Source organism: Macaca nemestrina, chromosome 7 (assembly GCF_043159975.1).
Source record: "Macaca nemestrina isolate mMacNem1 chromosome 7, mMacNem.hap1, whole genome shotgun sequence".
NCBI lineage: Eukaryota > Metazoa > Chordata > Mammalia > Primates > Cercopithecidae > Macaca > Macaca nemestrina.
In genome coordinates this window covers 8,308,750-8,328,674 of record NC_092131.1, presented here as the reverse complement: position 1 = coordinate 8,328,674, position 19,925 = coordinate 8,308,750, and the positions used below count along the sequence as shown (strand labels likewise).

General features: G+C 42.9%; 1 protein-coding gene and 1 non-coding gene across 4 annotated transcripts in view; one reads left to right on the top strand and one right to left on the bottom strand.

The window, feature by feature from the left end:
• Positions 1-19,925, bottom strand: part of LOC105467434 (SET domain containing 3, actin N3(tau)-histidine methyltransferase) — an 86,227-nt gene that overhangs the window by 45,112 nt on the left and 21,190 nt on the right. For all 3 annotated transcript variants that reach the window (XM_071099626.1, XM_011717039.2, XM_071099628.1), the window contains exons 5-6: positions 18,889-18,961; positions 18,034-18,290 (exon numbers count right to left, since the gene is read on the bottom strand). In XM_071099626.1, the coding sequence (XP_070955727.1) occupies positions 18,034-18,290; positions 18,889-18,961 (330 nt within the window). The remainder of the gene's footprint in view (positions 1-18,033; positions 18,291-18,888; positions 18,962-19,925) is intronic.
• LOC112424215 (U6 spliceosomal RNA) lies at positions 4,068-4,174 on the top strand. The gene has a single exon (XR_003014936.2). It is a non-coding gene; the product is annotated as a U6 spliceosomal RNA (small nuclear RNA).

The following is a 19,925-nucleotide window of genomic DNA, read 5'->3' as shown; positions in this document are numbered from 1 at the left end:
AAGCCTGGGTGACAGAGTGAGACTCCGTCTCAAAAAAAAAAAAAAAAGAAAAAAAAAGGTAGCAGCTCTCCACAAATATAATTCAGGCTCAGGCTGTTGATAATCACATTTCACTACAGGTAGGAAGTGGAAATACCCAGTAATTTCCAGTAGAGTCACTAGCGGGGAGGGTCAGGAGCAATATACACATATACACAGACTCCAGTGTCTACACAATGCACAGGGGAGGGTAATTCACTGGAACAGCTCAGAGAGTGAATCTAAGTCTTGCTGCAGTCAGAGAGCCCTGGCTGGAGGACTCAGGGGTGGAATGTGGCAATGGGAGCTTGTGCGTTTAAAAACAGAGCCAGTAAGAAGGTGCAGAAAGATGGCACAGGGTGTACCTGAAGAGAACTCTCGGAATGTGGGGGGAAGAGGCCTTGTAGGGAACACTGGGTGAGAAAGAAAAGAACAAACGGGCTTTGACAGTGTTGTGGGAGTATATTTCACATCACTCCATCTTTTGGAGAATACAGAAAGCACTTAAAAAAAAGAGAGAGAGAAAAATACAATAGCCCAAGAAAACATAAACAAGTTATCTGGAGAGCTGCTCGATTAAATCTAATAAAAGCTGAGGATCTGATAAATTCCTCCCTCACTGTGAATTTCACCTCTCGCAAGACAGAGAAAGAAAGGACAGGAACACCGATGCTCAGGGCCAATGAGGCCTGTGAGCAGAGCAACAGTATGCGGTCACCCTCAGCAATCCTCACTTAAGCTACCGCTCTGAGGTCCTCTCAGATTTAGCATTCATCCCAGCAGGGGTAAACCCATCAGAGAGGGACAAAAGTGTCCAACAGGGACCTTTGTACAAACTGGGAAAAGCTGTCTGTCTGTGAGGCCCCAGCCCAGTGGGGACCCAGCGTAGGGTGTGGCAGATGGGCTGGACCTCACTCCTTTTATATCTCCTTATAGCACTTACCACTGAACCACAGGACCTAACCAGGTGCTTCTGTGTGCACAGAGGGCTCACTGCCCTCAGAGAGCCTGGCCACATGTGACTTACACGTGGAGGACAAGGCAATCGGTTCCCCATTCAACCAGCCCTGCTTGAGCCCTCCTGTGTGACAGGCACTAGGCTAGGCAGCAGTGCCACGGTGGGGCCAGCAGAGAAAGGTCCCGCTCATAAAGCTCAAACTCCAGGGAAGGGGACAGATGACAAACACAAAAGCAGTCACAGGCAGTCACATATCTGCAAGGGGACAAAACAGCACGCTAGCACAGGCGTCAAGGGGTCTTCACAGTCAGAAGACACTCTGTGCCGAAGCTAGAAGAACCCAGAGAAGCCTGCAGCAGGCAGGAAGGGGGTCCACAGCCAAGTCCTGAGGAGGAGAGGCTGGCGAGCCCTGGGCCCTGATCACCACCAGAGGGAGTGGACTGCAGTGAGGGAGGAAGCGGCCCCTGATGAGGCCGCAGCAGAGGCAGGGCCATCGGGGCAGCCCAGCCCTCTAAATTTGTTCTCGGTGTAAGGAAAAGTCAGTGGGGAAACATGGATTACTATTCATATTCCAAAAAGAGCCCCTCGGTGGAGCCACACTGAGGAGGTCAAGAGCACAGGGACCCTTTAGAAGAAAGAAGAGGGGCCAGGACTGGGTGACGGAGTCGTGGCTAAGGAAAACGAACCTAAAGTGAGAGAAATCATGGTAAGAAAGCCCCCAGGCATTTTAAACAGTCCCAACCTCTCCAGACCACAACTCATGACCTCTGGTGCGCAGATGCCCACGGCATGAGTTCTGACTATGAAGCAGCCATGGAGGACGCAGCATGCTGGCTGAGCACACCAGCTCTGCATCAGATCTCAATTAGCCCCAGCCTAGCCACTTCCTGGCTGTGAAGCTTCAGGGAGCCTCAGTTCCTCAGTAAAATAACAGTAATCATACCTTCGCATTGGGTTATTAAAAGAATGAAATGACATACACACAGTTTCTGGCTGAGTTTTATCAAATGTTAGTTGTCTGTTGTTTTGGCTACTGAGTGCTTTACTCATCCAACAGACAATTACAGAGCACCATCTCTGTATTAGGCACATTCTAGATGAGAATGCAGCAAAGTCCTTGTCCTCAGTGGGTTTTCATTCAAGTTGGGAAGACAGACAATTGAAGGAATATACAGGTGACCCTTGAACCACGTGGGTATGTCTGAGTGAGTCCACTTATAAATAGATTTTCTTCCAGATCTGCTACTCCTGAGACAGCAAGACCCACCCCTTCTCCTCCTCTTCCTCAATGTGACAATGACAAAGATGAAGACCTTGATGATAACCCACTCCCACTAATGAACAGGAAATATATTTTCTCTCCCTTATGCTTTTCTTAATAATGTTTTCTTTTCTCCAGCTTACTTTACTGTAAGAAAACACTATGTAATACATTTAGCAGACAACATATGTGTTAATCAACTGTTTGCGTTATTGGTAAGGTCTCTGGTCAACAGTAGTTACTAGTAGTTAAGTTTCTGGGGAGTTAGAAGTTATATGGATTTCGACTGCATGGGGTGGGGTCAGCATCACTGCCCCCCGTGCTGTTCAAGAGTCAAACGTTCGTGCTGACAGGTTCTGACTGCCAGGTAAGAGGGGAGCGAACACCCAGGCGCATCTCTAAGACACTGGAACAGCGGCCCAAAGAACGCCCACCAACCACACACCCTGACGAGGACAGGGGCTCTGATGTTGTGGCACAGACCCCAATTGCCTTGGACAAGCTGCCCCTTTGAGCCTCACTTTCTTATCTTCTGACAGGGAGAGTTACAGACGTATATTACAAGGTTATTATGAGGGCGAGCTGTGAAGCTGGACGTGAACACATTTTATAAGGCTCTAAGAAAATGTGGGTTTTTATATCATGAACATTTTCTCCAAATGCCACTTTTCCCATTTAAAAACAAAAATAAAACATCCTCCTCAAATTTCTTCATGAAAGCAATCTTCCTTCTCTGAACTCCCATAATTTTTTTTTTTCTTTTGAGACGGAAAGTCACTCTGTTGCCCAGGCTGGAGTGTAGTGGCATGATCTCAACTCAAACCTCCACCTCCCGGGTTCAAGCAATTCTCCTGCCTCAGCCTCCTGAGTAGCTGGGATTATAGGTGCATGCCACCATGCCTGGGTGATTTTTGTATTTTTAGGAGAGATGGGGTTTCACCATATTGGCCAGGCTGGTCTCGAACTCTTGACCTCAAGTGATCCGCCCACCTCGGCTCCCCAAAGTACTGGGATTACAGGCGTGAGCCACTGTGCCTGGCCCTATGATTTTGTTTTTAATCTGTGTCCTGACATCACTTTTTGTTGAACTATATATGACTAGAATGTAAGCTTTGGAAGACAGGATTTATTCTGATTAATTCTGTAAACCTGTAATTCCACGCAGGTGCCTGACAGAGGTTATGAATGCTTCACTGGTGAGTAAAAAGAACTCTCATGCTGCAGAAGATGAGACTGACTTTCTTGCTCTAAAAACAGAAACAAAACTGTAAGATGAAGGTTACAGGGAGGCCTATTTTGCCTCAGTGTAAGGAATGGCTTTCTAACTACAGTCTTCTTGTACTAGAAAGGGCTGCCTTGCAAAATCAGATCTCGAGTGGGGCCATGACTCCTGGAAGGAGGCTGGGCCTACGCTGCTGAGTACACAGCTCCTGCATCGGCGCAGGACTCAGTCCCTGAGTGCTGGGCCTGTCACAGACATCACCTTCTTTACTCCCATGCAGCCTGGTTGGCAGACATTCACAGACCCTTTCTACAGGGAACCTAAGATACCAATTTAACCTGGTCAGGCTGAGCTAGTGGGTCACAAGCTTGAAATCTGAGGTCCTGTTCTTCTGGGGTCCACTGCATCCCACAAACACATCAGTGGAAAAGGCAAAGCTGGCAGGCTGGGTGAAGAACAGACAGGGCAGTCAGGGGATCTGCCATTCACAACAGACAGGGCAGTCAGGGGATCTGCCACTCACAAGGCTATTTCAGAACTATTCGATTACAAGGGCACTTTTATTGGATAATCTGCCCAGCACAAACTTACAGCTAAAACGAATTTCCGTGCTCACTTAGGCAGCACATATACTAAAATTGGAATAATACTGGGAAGATGAGCATGGCACCTGCGCAAGGATGACACACAAACTAGTCAAGAGTTCCATATTTTTGTCCTATGGCACTGTAGGATGGCCATAGTGAACAATAACACATTTTATAGTTTCAGATAGCAAGGAGGATATTGAACATTCCCAACACAAAGAAATGAAAAACGTTTGAGATGATGGATACGCCAATTATCCATCTGATCTGATCTTATACATTATATGTATGAAAACATCACCAATGGGCCAGGTGCGGTAGTTCACACCTGTAATCCCTGCACATTGGGAGGCTGAGGCGGGCGGATCGCTTCAGCTCACGAATTTGAGACCAGCCTGAGCAACACGGTGAAAACTCATCTCTACAAAAAAAATTAAAAATTAGCTGGACGTGGTGGTGCACGCTGAGGTGGGAAGATGGCTTGAGCCTGGAAGGTGGAGGCTGCAGTGAGCTGAGATTGAGCCTGGGTAATAGTGCTAGACTTTGTCTCAAGAAAAAAAAAAATCTTGATTATGTCATGAACATGTACAATTATCATTTGTCAATTAAAGAAAATGTTTTTAACCATATTGAAAAAATGTATTTTTAAAAAGGCCATGATGGTAAAAGATACGGTCCACCTGAAGTGGATTGTAAGCCCATAGGGACTCAAATGAAGCAAAAAATATTCAAAAACTGTTCAGGCCATATTAATTCCAGGTAGAGGTAATATGCGATGCAAATGCAGAAAGTTATCTAATCCTCCTTGGCAAATATGCCAAATGAATAGCAGCAGCCAAGCCTCACCAATACTCAGGCTCTCAAATTTGAAGAAATCAAGAAGACTGGACCTGAACTTGGTCTAATCAATGGCACCTTATAAACGAATGACAACAGAATATGCTATGCCCTCACTCTCTGTCTGCAAAGACCATCAGCAACAGTGTTTCTGTTAAGACAATCATTTCACCAACTCACTATCAATTCACTCAAGTTCAACGGAAGTTAAGCCACTCTACTATTCACTTGACGTTAAAATGCAGCAGGGGTGAAAAGTCACAACTCTGCTTCCACACTGGGTTGCTGAGAGGTCCCAGACTCAAAGTTATATATTAATAATAACTGGTGTCCTGGAGGTTCCTCTATCCCCTTCCTCTTTTTTGTGCTTTTCTCACCTCCGTTTTCTTCCTTGAGAGTAGATTATAGCTACAAAGGGTGGCCACGGGATGGCTGCAGTCTAAACCATTTAGAGCAGAAGAAATTACAAAAACAGCACAGTTCTTCAGGGACACCAGAGTGTGGGTACACCAATATTAACAAATGTGAGTGATTATAAACGTGTGTAATGTGGAAGTGTTCTCCTAAGGGTACTTAGGGTCACCTCAGAAACATTAGCAGGTTCCCTCTTCTATCATATAGATGAAAAACAAAACAAACACAAGGTCTAAAAATCCCATCCCAGAGGATAGAGAATCTACTCAGGGAAGAATCTTAGGTTTTCTTTTGTTTTAAAGCAGGTTTCAAATAGGAATTTTTTGAAATTTCTTTTGTTTTTAAACTTTTAGGGATTTTCACAAAGCTGTTATTGATCAGACTTGTAGCGAAGACCCAGGACAAGCAAAGTTGGGACTGGAGTTGGGGAGAGAAGGAATCACAGAACGGGACAGACCGGTGGAGACAGAGGAGATGGAGGAAAAATTGTGTCTAGGGTCAGACAGGTCTGAGCTTTCGCCTTGTCTGGGCTTATCAGTGGCTCTGGAGAGCTTTCCTGTTCCTACACCTGCTTCCTCGCTAATAAAATGGGGACAATGCCCAGCTTTGGAGGGATGGTGAGGGTAACGGGAGCCTCTGTCAGGACCCTCAGCCCACCATTGACATTTGGAGGTGCAAAGGAACACCGTCTTAGGAGTGCGCCCTGTATTTCTGGCCTCTATTCTGACTTCTCGGTATACAAATTAAACTATCAATGACAGCCTAAACCTGGTGTTGGTGGTTTCTTCTAATTTGGTTAATTCTGTCTCAGATTATTCTAGGAAGGTACAGTTCCAGACAACTCCTTATATAAGAACAGAAAGTAAGAAAAGTCTTACAGTGCTCGGCCCATAGCGGGCATTGCCTAACCCTCCTTGGTTAGGATGCCAGCCCCAAGTTACATCACTTGGGACTCCATGGTAACTGTTTGCCCTTTAAGTCTGTTTTCCATGTCCCTACGGGTGCCTCTACTCCCACGCAAACACCTGTGTCACAGGTAAGGTGGGAGGCTGGGGACAACGTGCATCACTTTGCTGGACATCAGCTCCCAAACTGATTGACAAAAGCAACAGTTTTCCTAAAGGGGCCAAGGACCACAGTCAGGTAAAGAGGGGAAGAAGAGGAGGAAGGCCATGGTTTAACAGGAGGGCTTCCAGTGAGAAGGGTCAGTGAGGAAGACAGAGCAGAAGCGTTGCCAGTCCCCAGGGCAGGATGGAGATGCTGGGGTCTGACCTGGGAACTCACACCCGCCTCAGGTGGACACATCAGTGTACTCTAGGGGCACCCTGCCCCAGGTTCCAAGACAGGGACACACACCACCGAGAAGACCCCAGGCAGAACCCTAAGGACAGAGAAAAAGCATTTCATTTCTCTTTTTTTCTTTTTTTTGAGGCAGAGTCTCACTCTGTCGCCTAGGCTGGAGTGCAGTGGTGCAAGCTCGGCTCACTGCAACCTCTGCCTCCCGTGTTCAAGCGATTCTCATGTCTCAGCCTCCCAAGTAGCTGGGACTACAGGTGCATGCCACCACGCCCAGCTAATTTTGTATTTTTTAGTAGAGACGGGGTTTCACCATGCTGGCCAGGCTGGTCTCAAACTCCTGACCTCAGGTGATCCACCCACCTCAGCCTCCCAAAGTGCTTGGATTACAGGAGTGAGCCACCATGCCCAGCCCATTTCATTTCTTCAGTCCCCCAAAAGCCACTGGAACTAAAGCTGGACAAAATAGAAAAAATGAAGAACACTAAATTCACAGAAGGTGAAGTCTCCATGTGATCTATAACATTTAAAAAACAAGAACATAGTTAAAAGCACAGATTTTTTTGAATGACATAGCTACAGTTTTCATTTATGGAAATGATGAAAATGAGATACATGTTTAGAATGAGTAATTTACAAAATTGGAAATGTTAAATAGCACACAATAAGGCAGTGCTTACACATTGAACCCAAGTTAATCTCAAGGTCAGCTATCAGGAACAGGCAAGGTCACAGGTCAGGGAATTTCACCAAGACAGCCAGTGGCTCTACCAAACTTTAAAAAGGCACCAGCAACTCTCCAGAAAACAGGCAAGCCTGGACTGATGTCCTAAGTCCTAGTTTTTTCAGTCTTTGTATCATTAAATAAGTTGAACCGGTAAGGATAACAATAAAAGAAAAAATAGAGCACAACCAGCTTCCTCATAGCTTGGGGGAAAAAAAGCAAATAGGCTTATTAGTTCCTCTAAGAATTAGTATCTTTCAATCCCAACACACAGTAAAACGAAAGAGCTGGAACAATCTCCTTTAGGAAGCTGGAAGAGACTGCCAGCAAGCTCACAGGCTGGACTGACAGGCCCGGAGTTCTCGGCCAGCAGGGCCACGCCCAGCTTTCTGTGAAACACTAGCGCAAGAGAGGAGATTTTAAACAAGATTCCTCTGCCCTTAAAACTAGACTATTTCTTTATCCCAAAATTAAGACCAGGTACGACCTTAAAGACTAAGACAGTGGTTTGGTGAGCCCCTGTGGCTAGGAGCACAGGCTTTGGGTCTAACAGACCTGCTCGGAGTCCAGTTCCAGGATGCAGGTACCACAAGCCTCTGGCAGCCTGCTCAACTTCTCCCATTCCCCATTTGAGAAATGAGGACTCAAACTCCCTCACCCGGTAATGGTAAGGATCAAAGCCTGAGAAGAGAGGTGACACTGCACCAGGGAGAGTCATTCTTACTGAATCCACTGTCCTCATTACAGTGGCGGTAGCGGAAGCGTCGTCTGCAGCTCTTAGTACAGCTTCAGCCCCCTTCTCACGCAGTGTCTTCCATCTGTAGCCACAGGTTTCCTACAACGTGCAAAAGAGCCACTCCAAAAGAACAATTCCAGGGGCACACTGTGAAGAATGTTACCTACCCCCCTGGAAAAGTCCTCTAGCCAATCCAGATGAACAACCTGAAAACAGACATCATTCTTTCCCTTCTATGCCCCAAAATATCTACCCAGTTCCCATGACCACAGAATGCAAGGATTAAATCTAGATTTACAGCTCATCAACCCCAACACCTCCAGCCTATGAAACTGGCCACCTCGCACCCTCACCATCATCTTTGACTCTATTCCGTCCCTCCTCAATCTGTAGCCCATACCCCTCAGTTATCAGATGCAATGTTATCACGAAGTTGGCTGAGAACAAAAAATGTCACATATGGAACACGTTTGCTTCTAGGAAACATTTAAGTGAAACTGAGGTCAGGAAAATGGCAAGCAGGAAGCAGCGGCCACAGCCACTCTTTGAATTCTGAGGCCAAGTGACCTTTATAAATGATCTGCTGTGTTATGCATCAATTTCAGCAATTTTTTATTAAGTACCTCCATGCATTTAACTTTATGGCAAAAACTGCACAAGACACATATTCTCAAATTATAAGTGACGAGGAAATCAGGTATCTTTACATGAAGAGCCATCTAAAACAATTTTTGTATCAAATATATAGTAATGGATTACACACTCTATCAAATAAAATAAATATCCATGAGTCCATACTGATATGAACAGCTGAATAATAAATGTGGAAGAAGGTACAGCTCTTCCTTTTAGTAAAATTCCAAAGATTACATGTAGAAGAAATAACAGAGACAGAAAATCACCGCTTGGCAAACACTACAGTAGTAACTATCACAGACAAAAATCATGATAGATACAAAAACCAGTGGATGAAAGGATGGTGAGAAACAGGATATTTGCATAGTCTCAAAGTATCTTTCTATAAGGTATTCACTAATTATAACAGAAAAAATAGTAACTTCTGACGGAAAAACCAAAAAGACATATTGATTCACGTATTCCCTAAGGAGGACACACCTTACTTCCATGGTATTCTTGCCCAAAATGCATAATTTCAGTCTACACCTAAAATATCCGGCAAATGCATGTTGAGGGACCTCTACAAAGTAACCAGCCAGGCCAGCAGTACTCTTCTAAAGTGTCAGGGTCATGAAAGACAAGGAGAGACCAAGGAACTATCCCAGGCTGGAAGTGATCTGAGAAGATTCAACAACTAAATGCAATATGGGATTCTGGAAAGGAAAAAAAGGGCATTAGTGCCAGGACAACTGATGAAATTCAAACAAGGTCTGCAGATTAGTTAATAGTACTGTACCAAGGTTGACTTCCTGGTTTAGATCATTAAACTGAAGGTTGTGTAAGATGTTAACTTTAAGTGAAGCTAGGTGAAGTGTATATAGAAGAACTGTGCACAAATTTTGCAACTGTTTGGTAAGTCTAGAATTATTTCAAAATAAAAAGTTAAAAAACAAACAAACTTCATATCCCCAGAAATACTAGTCCCCATCCCTGGTGTGATACCTCACACTTCAGAGGAACCAACAGAATGGAAGAAGCTGAATAGGGAGAGGAGCCCCACGCCAAGTCAGAGCGACAATTTGGAATATAATCTGTGCATAAACTGGGACACTCCTGTACACAACCTCTGCCACCAGAGGAGTCAAAGTTATATAAAGCATATGTGTATTTTCCCTTACAGTGCTAAAGGACACATAGCTATATACAGCATATGCTACTGAATGTCTAAACCCTTTCCGTGAATTTCAGGGCCTTGGGATCTTTCAGCTGATGCCCAGAGGTTTTCACTCTAATTTGGTACACATTCCTGAAGGCTTCATGTATTATCAGATTTCTAAATGTAGATGAGAGCTTTATGAAAACATAGGCTAAATACATCTCTGGAAATTCACATCTCGTGCTATTCTTGTGTAGCTCTGTCAGAGACAAGTAGAACAGCGGGAAATGTTTGTATTTAGCCACAACTGCCACAGGATGCCAAGAACCAAAAGTGACATCTTCCTCTGCCTCTTGGCGGGCCCTGTTTTCAGAGGCAGGCTGCAGCAACAGTAAGTTGTGAACATGGCTGGTTGTCTCTTCTGCCACTCAGCCCTGGCTAGGTAGGAGTTGCCTGTTCGAGGAAGATGGCCAACTTGAAATTGCCTTACTCCATCCTGAAGCATAAGGCAAGAAAACGGGGAGGCTGCTGCAATGATGCTTGCCTTGAAACAAAATTCATGGCAGTTGATACACATATAAGTTTCTCCATCTCCATACCTTCCCCTGCACCTCTCAAATGGTTGGATCAACACAAAAGAAGAAATCCAAGTAAGGTGTGACAAATCACTTAAGTGATGAGATCAACTGAAAAATAGTAGTAATCAATTTAATAGATATGCTTCTATTCTGTTAAACCCTGTATGCTTGTATTTACTTAAAAAGCAATACATTCAATCTCAACAACATAGAAAAATGTACATGTCTCTAAGATAAGCTAATCTTCAGACAAGCTGGCACCCTATGTCATAGCGCCGGGTCCATTACATGGTACTGATTATCAATTAAACAGTTCATTCACAGGGTCTATTAATTTCTCTTTCATTAGCATAGATGAAAAACATCTGAGCTAATCATTCAACTACGTTAAGGTAAGCAAAATCTGATAGGATATACTTTGCTTTCACACAATTATAGTACTTCAAAATAGGGTTTAAGCCAAACCCTACTTTACCGTTTATTTCTATCACAAACTGGTCATCCATTTCCATGTAAAGTCTGAACTTAGAGCTGAACTTTGGTATGTTCTGATCTGCTAGTATTTTTATAGGGTTAAAGTTGTAACAGTTTTAAATGCCAAGTTCAGCCTTTCACCATGAGTCCTCTCTTCTTCCCTGGCCTCTGTTTCACAAACTGACATAAATTTTAGCTCCATTTCATACAAGCCTCTTCTAGCCTTTGGCTCAGCCACAATTTCTAAACTTAGCTTCTGGAGTTTGAGTGTAGACATTCCTCAACCATCAAGCTGCAGTATGATGTTTCACCAGCAGGTGCTGTATCTTTTTTCTTTTTTTCTTTTTTTGAGACAGGGTCTCGCTCTGCCACCCAGGCTGAAGTACAGTGATGTGATCACGGCTCACTGCAGCCTCAACTTCCTGTGTCCAAGCGATTCTCCTGCCTCAGCCTCCCAAGTAGCTGGAACTATAGGCGTGCACCACCATGCCTACCTCGTTTTTGTAGTTTTAGTAGAGATGGGATTTTGCCATGTTGCCCAGACTGATCTCGAACTCCTGAGCTCAAGCCATCCTCCCACCTCAGACTCCCAAAGTGCTGGGATAACAGCAGTGAGCCACCGCACCTGCCCAGGTGCTGTATCTTAATACAAGGAATGCTCTCAAAATTCCTGGAACTTGAGGCTTCTGGTTACACACTATCATCTGTCGAACACCTGAAGGATACATACAGTGTGTGTCAAACATCTCATGAAGGAAATGTCAAGAAGATGACATATACTGTATGTGGCTTTCAGGTGTTTATACAGGTGTTTTACATTTTACAATGTAAAAACTGGAAGGACTCCTCAAAACTCGTAAAGCTCAAGCCCCTACCACACAAATGAGGAAGAGCAGGGGCCCAGAAAGATTTCTTTTTTTTGTTTGTTTGTTTTTCCCAAAACGGAGTCTTGCTCTGTCGCCCAGGCTGGAGTGCAGTGGCGCGATCTGTGCTCACTGCAACCTCTCTCTGCCTCTTGGGTTCAGCAATTCTCCTGCCTCAGCCTCACAAGTAACTGGGATTACAGTCACACGCCACCACGCCCGGCCAATTTTTGTATTCTTAGTAGAGATGAGGTTTCACCACGTTGGCCAGGCTGGTTTCAAACTCTTGACCTCATGATCTGCCCGCCTCGGCCTCCCAGAGTGCTGGGATTACAGGCGTAAACCCACTGTGCCTAGCCCAAGACTTTGTTTTAAATAAACTATAAAAGCAAGTTAAAGACAAAAGGTGATCTGAACGAAGTGCCCACACTAAAAGGTCCTGGATCAAGGAAATCTGCTGGGAGGACACACCACAGGAAATTATTTTTCTAGTTTTTAGGCCACCACCACCAAAGAGAGAAAAACAATAAATAAAAAATGCAATACACAGAAATCTACGTGAAAAAATGTATAAATACTAGAAGTTAGTACTGGTGCTTTTGGAATTAAAAACCCTAAAAGCCTGAAGCAAGCTGTAAGACTGAATGGACTATTATTACTTCTCCATGCTCCTTTCCCAAAAATCAGGATCACCAGGATCATCACTAGGGATGCACAGAACTGAATCGTGCTTGCTGTCACTCCCAAAGTACCCAGAGACAGGGGCTGCGAGCCATGGCCTGTAGACCTCCAAGCCAGCAGGTAGATTGGGGAAAAAAAAAAATAGGTTTCAGTTCAGATGCAGAGCTCGGTACAGGCCCCCAAGAAAATTATTTTAAATGGGAAATCACAGATAAAAATTGAAAACGAGTTTCTTGAAATCACAGCACCCCACCAAATGATCTACAAATGTTTGTGATATAGTACACATGTCCATTTCTCTGGGGAGAGGGTCCCCATGACCTTGGAAAAGGTTAACAGCCTCAATGCCAGAAACAGAGAAAACTGAGAGCAGGTCACAGTAATGGACTATGAACTGGGAAGTGATGTAATAATCCTCTCTCTCTCCCTGAGTGACAATGCACTGACAAGGTGACCTACTAAAAGGAGCAAAGGCCTAACATCTGATCCTGGAAAAGCATGGGAAAGATAGACGGTTTGGTACTGAGATAAGAAAATATGATACTCTTATAAAACAATAGCAATGAAATGTTTACATTTGTGTTCACTCCAATTTATTACTTAAGACTTTTAGAAGAGATGAAAAACAAGTAGACTCAAAAGACAATTTTTTAAAAAGATAACTTTTGCTTAAGTCTGTTTTCCTTTGTCATGAATCCTCATTCAAAAGCTCTTAGCCCACAGCCTATTCCTGCCTAATTGTCACAGCAGTGCACCTCATTCCAGGCCGCCTACAGCTCCTATTCCAACAGGAACTTACTTTAAATCATTAAGAAATGTTCTACAAAAACTCATTATTGGCCGGGCGCAGTGGCTCATGCCCGTAATCCCAGCACTTTGGAAGGCTAAGGTGGGCAGATCACCAGAGATCAGGAGTTCAAGACCAGCCTGGCCAACATGGTGAAGCCCCGTCTCTACAAAAAATACAAAATATTAGCTGGGCGTGGTGGCGGGCACCTGTTACCCCAGCTACTCAAGAGGCTGAGGCAGGAGAATCGCTTGAACCCAGGAGGCAGAGGTTGCAGTGAGCTGAGATCGCGCCACCACACTCCAGCCTAGGTGATAGAGCAAGACTCCATCTCAAAAAAAAAACAAAACACACACACACACAAAAGCTCATTATTACGTATTTTCAGTATGTAATGATCCCTTCAGCTGAATAGTTTTACCCATGTTAAATGACCGTTACATTTTCTTCTTCTGAAAAAAAAATCACATCTGAACTGCCCACGGGTCAGCTTAATGGCACTTACTACAGGTAAAGGCTGCACTTCTCACACTGCAGCGTGAGACAACCCGAGGTCTTAGGAGAAAGTAGGGTTGTTTTCCTGCAATATCCATCTCACTTGATGGTAAGTCACTTAACATGGTTTTAAAAATAGCAAACATTATCATTTGCATGAATTTTTAAGATTTAAAAACACGAGTCCAAAAACCAGTAACAAAAACATGAATCTTGGAAGCAATTTTTTTTTTTAGACAGGATCTTGCTCTGTTGCCCAAGCTGGAATGCAGTGGTGTGACCATAGCTCACTGCAGCCTTTACCTCTAAGGCTCAAGCCAACCTCCCACTTCAGCCTCCCAAGTAGCTGAGACTACAGGTGCATGCCACCACACCTGGCTAATTTTTTGTAGAGATGGGTTGCCCAGGCTTGACAGCAACTTTGAGCTTGTGATGAGTCACTATGGGTTTAGCCCCTAGACTTGCAGGAATGTTATCTTTGGCCACCAGTTTTGCTTTAGTAGAAAACACTAAGAAATACTAACTTAAGATACTCTACGGACAGAAGGAGAAGTGATTTAAAACAAAACAAAACCAAATAACATGGCCTGAGGGTCAAACGCAAAATGGAAATAGCATAAACAGAGCATTTCTACAATGAGCACTGTGTGCTAGGCACAGTACTAATGGCCTCACCACGGATCAACTCACTTTGCTCCCTCAGCAACCCTGGGAATCAGGCACTCCACTAGCCCCCTTTACAGATACGGGAAGGCAGGCACAGAGACCGGCCCAAAATGGCACAATTCTAAGTGGTGCTGCAGGGATTTCAGCCCTAGCAGGCTGGCTCCAGAGCCCACCCTCTCAGTTACCACACTGCACTTGCTGAGGGAGCTTCACCCTACCATTTCCACAGTTTCCCAGAGGAAAATGACTCCTAACAACAACTAGCCTGGCAGCAGGCTAGTTGCTTTGATAAACAATCCAACTTGGGCTGACAATGGTCACAGGAAAAAACAGGTCTTCATATTTTTATCTTACAGATTGGGAAACAAACTCAGAAGTAAAGCAACTAATTATATTTAATTATATTTAATTTCAAATTATATTTAATTTCAAATTATATGTAAACAGCAAATGAGCTATAGAATGCAGGTTTTTGTCTTACTACAAAGTACGTGCTCTTTCCACGCAGCCACAGCGTCTCTCACTTGGACAGTGGATGCAGCTGTTTCAACTCTTCCTAACCATACTCAGTCAGGACTGCCCAGTCCAGGGGCCAGGGTTCCTTCCCTCCCATCACTCAAATGCTCCTTCCTGTGAAGTCCCCCAGCTAACACAGAGAACTGACTCCACCCCATCATGCGTATTTCATTTGCAACATGCAATGCCAAGGATCTCAACTCAGCTCCTTACTCCAAATCCGCATGATTTTATAACCTGAATCTTAGGTTTACATTTTTTCAGTGTTTGTTCCCCTGTATTTGTATCCTTAATAAATCAAGTATCTCTAAACCTGGTATTTTATTTGTAGGTTCTTAAAAAGAAGGGATATGTGTTAAATGCCAGTGACAAAAAATGCTCTAAAATACCTTCTCCTCACCACAGCATGCAGTTATACCCAGGAAGGGATCTGGAATTAGCTAAGGAGAAGACATTCTGAGAAAATGACGAAAGTCACTCACAACCAGTGTCGGTAGGCCTCAGGCTTCCAATCATTAGGTGGGAAGGACTGTAATTTTCTCAATCATACGTATCTGAGGTGCTTTGTTCTGTATACAAATACAAAGCAGGGGTTTCTCAGCCTCAGCACTTCTAACATTTGGGGCTGGAAAATGCCTTGTTGAGGGGGCTGTCCTATATGTAGAATTGTAGCAGCAACTCTAACCTAGATGCCAGTGGCACCCCACACTCCCAATTCAACAATAAAAAAATGTCTCCAGGCCGAGTGAGGTGGTTCACGCCTGTAATCCCAGCACTGTGGGAGGACAAGGCGGGCGGATCACTTGACTCCAGGAGTTTGAGACCAGCCTTACCAACATGGCGAAACCTCATCTCTACAAAAAATACAAAAAATTAGCCAGGCGTGGTGGCACATGCCTGTAATCCCAGCTACTGGGGAGGCTGAGGTGGGAGGATCGCTTGAGCCTGGAGGTCAAGGCTGCAGTAAGCCATCATCATGCCACTACACTCCAGCCTGGGTGACAGCGAGACCCTGTGTCACAAAAGGAAAAAAAAGTCCGATATAAAATAAAAGAACTTATATATATGACCAGACACATTTTGCTCTCCTCAGTTTCATACTTTTGACAGAAAAGTAACCAGTTTGATTTCTAAATCCTGATACTTTTTTCAAATATTCAGATTGACTTAATTGTGGAAAAAATATCAACTGTGCAGACATTTGATTACCTGGTTAATTTCACATTTGAATGTTCCATGTTTGATAGTGGTTAACTAAATTTTTCAATAAAGAGGAACAATTTCTTTAAAAAGATTAGTGCTCTAAGAATGCTGTTGTTTTTAAAAAGGATATTTGTACTCATTACGTTATAAATGACACAAATTGTTCTTATTAGTCATGTAGGAATTCTACTACTCTTGAGAAAACTTCTCAATTAAGAGTTTACTTTTAGAATGTTCTCTAATTCCTGAGATGTTTACAATGACACCGTTTACTACACAGAAGGTGGTATAATATAATCCCCTTAGCGTCTCAGCATCTAAGGCAGTTTATTTCAGGCGGATACAAAGAGACCTGGCTCTTAAACAAATTGACAAAAAATGGCTCCATCTATATGAAGAGAGTATTTTAGTGACTCACAACCACTGAAAATCTCATCAAATTTTGAAGCAAAGCTGCACTACTTAGTTAATACTGAAGTAAACAGACCAGTGAATACAATGAAACATCCAAAGCTCATTCACACCAAGCTGGTTATCAGAAGACCTGCCATCATCCTAGACCATCCAACTTGCCAAGAGAAGAGAGACCTCTCAGAGCAGGCTACCAGCATTTGCAAACTAGAGGCACATTAGTGAAAAGAGCCAGCTTGTAGTTCATTGTCCAGCAAGAGAAAATGGCAAATACTTAGACCTACTAAAGTCAGCTTAATCTTTAGTCATGAAAGATATACCACTGAGAACTAAGAATAAAAGTATAACCCTTCCAGGTCATGAAGAGCTAAACCGACCTTAGACTGAGGGACCGTAGGTGCACACTATATGAAGAAGCAAAGTTTTGATTTGGCTTCATCAATAGTTTTTGAATTAAGCCAACTTGAAATAAAAGCTATATACATACTGTACAAACATTCCTAATGACTTCCTGAAGTTTAAGGTTTAGAAAAACAAAGGGATTGATTTCTACTTGAAGACAGCAGTCGTGTATAATTTTTGACATATGTGAAGTGTTCGGTGGAGGAGGAGATGTAACTGAGTGTAAAATTTTATGCAGTAAGCATGCTACAAAGTGAAAATAATAAGTGGAAAACAGTATCACCTGTAGCAATGAAATGAAGTTACCATTTCTTGCAAATAAAACATAGCAAGGATAGATCATTTAAGGAACAAGCAAATCAAACCTAATTCAGGCTGTCACACTGCCCAAAAAGGAAAGCGAGCAAATAGTTCACTTGCCCACTTGTCGTATCTCAAGAAGAGCAGCCCAGGAGCTGACTCTTCAGTGACTTAGACTGTGCGGAGTCAGGAGAAGGAGCCATGCCGCCTCTCAGTCCTGGCGGGGACTGTGGCACTGGCCCTGTTCCTTCTGACTGCTGATCAACTGCAAATGAAAGACAACAGTGGCCACACCACCAAAATACAGAAAGGTGTCATCACAGGTAATTCAAATACTTGGAGCCTTATAGAGATTTCTATGAGAAACTTTTACTGAGAACAAATTAAAATTAATACACAGTACACTTTGAAAAACATAAATGTTATAATTTGCTAAATTGTCAATATTTTATACTTATCTAGAAAAAAATTAACATTCATTTTCTTGAAAAGCTTATACACAGAGTAACTTTTTGCATCAGATATGCTTTATGGCTTTTAAAATTTCATTGTGATCTTTTGTTTACAAAAAAACTTAGTGATTTCAATAACTCAGGAACAACTGCTTGTATTAACACTGGACAGTGACGAAATCAGATATATATATGTAACCGTATTTCACTGATATTTCTGTAAAAACAGAAACAATGAAATGTATTTTATATTTTCAATTTAAAAAGCAAAATGTTTAAGTATTCTTAGTAAGACATCAAATGGAATATTTATGGACTCAAGTCCTCTTTCCTCCCCACTCTGCGAAATACATACGTAAACAGTAAACAGCTGCTCACCTGGATGACTTTATAGAAGTAGGCGTACTGCCGAGCTGTGTTTTTATACTGGCTGAAGACATCGTGTATAGCTTGTGTGGACTGAAGATACCGAACTTCATCTTCTTCAAAGTAGAGAGGTGTGTCATATTCACTAGGGAGAGTCTGAATGTAGGGCTGCCAGAAGGAGTTAGGGTTGGCTCGCTCACACAGCAAATGAAAGGCCAGTGCGATGTTTCCCATGGCTTGAAGGATTCGGTCTTGAGAATATAAGGGCCCTGAATTAACCCAGAAGTTAACAGCGTAAGTTCCACAAACTTCTTAAAAACTTCATTTAAATATACATTTACAAATTACAGGAAAACTAAAAGGTCTTGTAACATTGAAAGTCAGGTACAGGATGGGCGCGGTGGCTCACACCTGTAATCCTAGCACTTTGGGAGGTCAAGGTGGGAGGGCTGCTTGAGCTCAGGAGTTTGAGACTAGCCTGGGCAATACAGCGAAACCCCGTCTCTACAAAGAAAAACAAAATACATATATATATATATATATTAGCCAGGTGTAGTGGCGCACACCTGTGGGAGAATCATTTGAGCCTGGGAGATCAAGGCTGTAGTGAGCTATGATGGTGCCACTGTACTCCAGCCTAGGTGACAAAGCGAGACCCTATCTCAAAAAAATATATATATAATAATAATAGTAACAATAAAGGTCATGTGCATCTTTTTTATAACATTAAATGAAAAACACTTAATGCATATTTGAGGGACTATTTCACCAGTCGAGAAAAACCAAGTATGATCCTTAGTGCCACAAAATGGAATTTTATATATTGTCATTTGTATTTTGCCTTGAACAGTCAGAAATTATTCTCACCCAACACTGAATTTTTAGCAGATTCAACAGTCATTAGTAATTTTCGTGGAACCCATAAAAACAATTCTTCTGCCTAGGGAAAAAAATAATAGGAGAATCATCAAAACATGGTACAGTCTTCAATCCAACTATACCTACGGTCAGAAATCCAATCACACATGAAGTACAACTTAAGGCTGCATATCCGCACTTCAAATAAATATTCAAATATATTTTTTAATGTAACCATTTATCTTATAGTTAAATGAGTAGAAGGATAGCTTAAAATCCTGTTTCCAATAGAAAAACTAAAAACTACATATGCTGACGAGCAAATAATCAAAGAAGGGACTTTGAACTTTAACTTGAAGCAAATACAACACTTGGAGTAGAGCACAAAGGTGTTTATTTTATTCTTTGCTGTACTTCTAAGTTCTAAAACCAGACCAAAACAAAATTTCTGCCTCCAACAAAAACCCTAATCTGTCGACATGAATTACTACTACTACTGAGTTTTAAAGCCAGAGTACCATTCCTTCCTCTACATACTTATCTTTAAAGCACAACAGTTACTAGTGAAATCACATGCCCAGAAGACACACTGGTTTACAAATTTGTTTCCCAAAGCTTTTTCTCATTTCTTGGCAACACAGGATGCTTCCTTTTGCTGTGTCCTGTGTATCTACACCACATAGAACGGGCACATGGTGCTCCAACATGTGAGAAGACAGCAAGTGGGCAGCTGTCTGCAAACCAAGAATGCCCTCACCTAGACAGACCATGCCAGCACCTTGAGATCTTGGACATCCAGCCTCCAAATTGTGAGAAATAAATGTCTGTTGTTTAAGACCTCCTCCCCAACCCTCGCCTCCCCACAAAAGCACATAGTGAGGAAAGTCCACAGCTCAGATCTTCTGGGCAACATCCACACAAATGCTGCCTTGAATCTGATATAAGAGAAGAACATGTGGCACCTTGCCTTCACCAATGTCAACTATTAAGTTATCTGTCTTGTCTCTTACTATACAGATTATAGGCATCATGAAGAAAGAGACTGT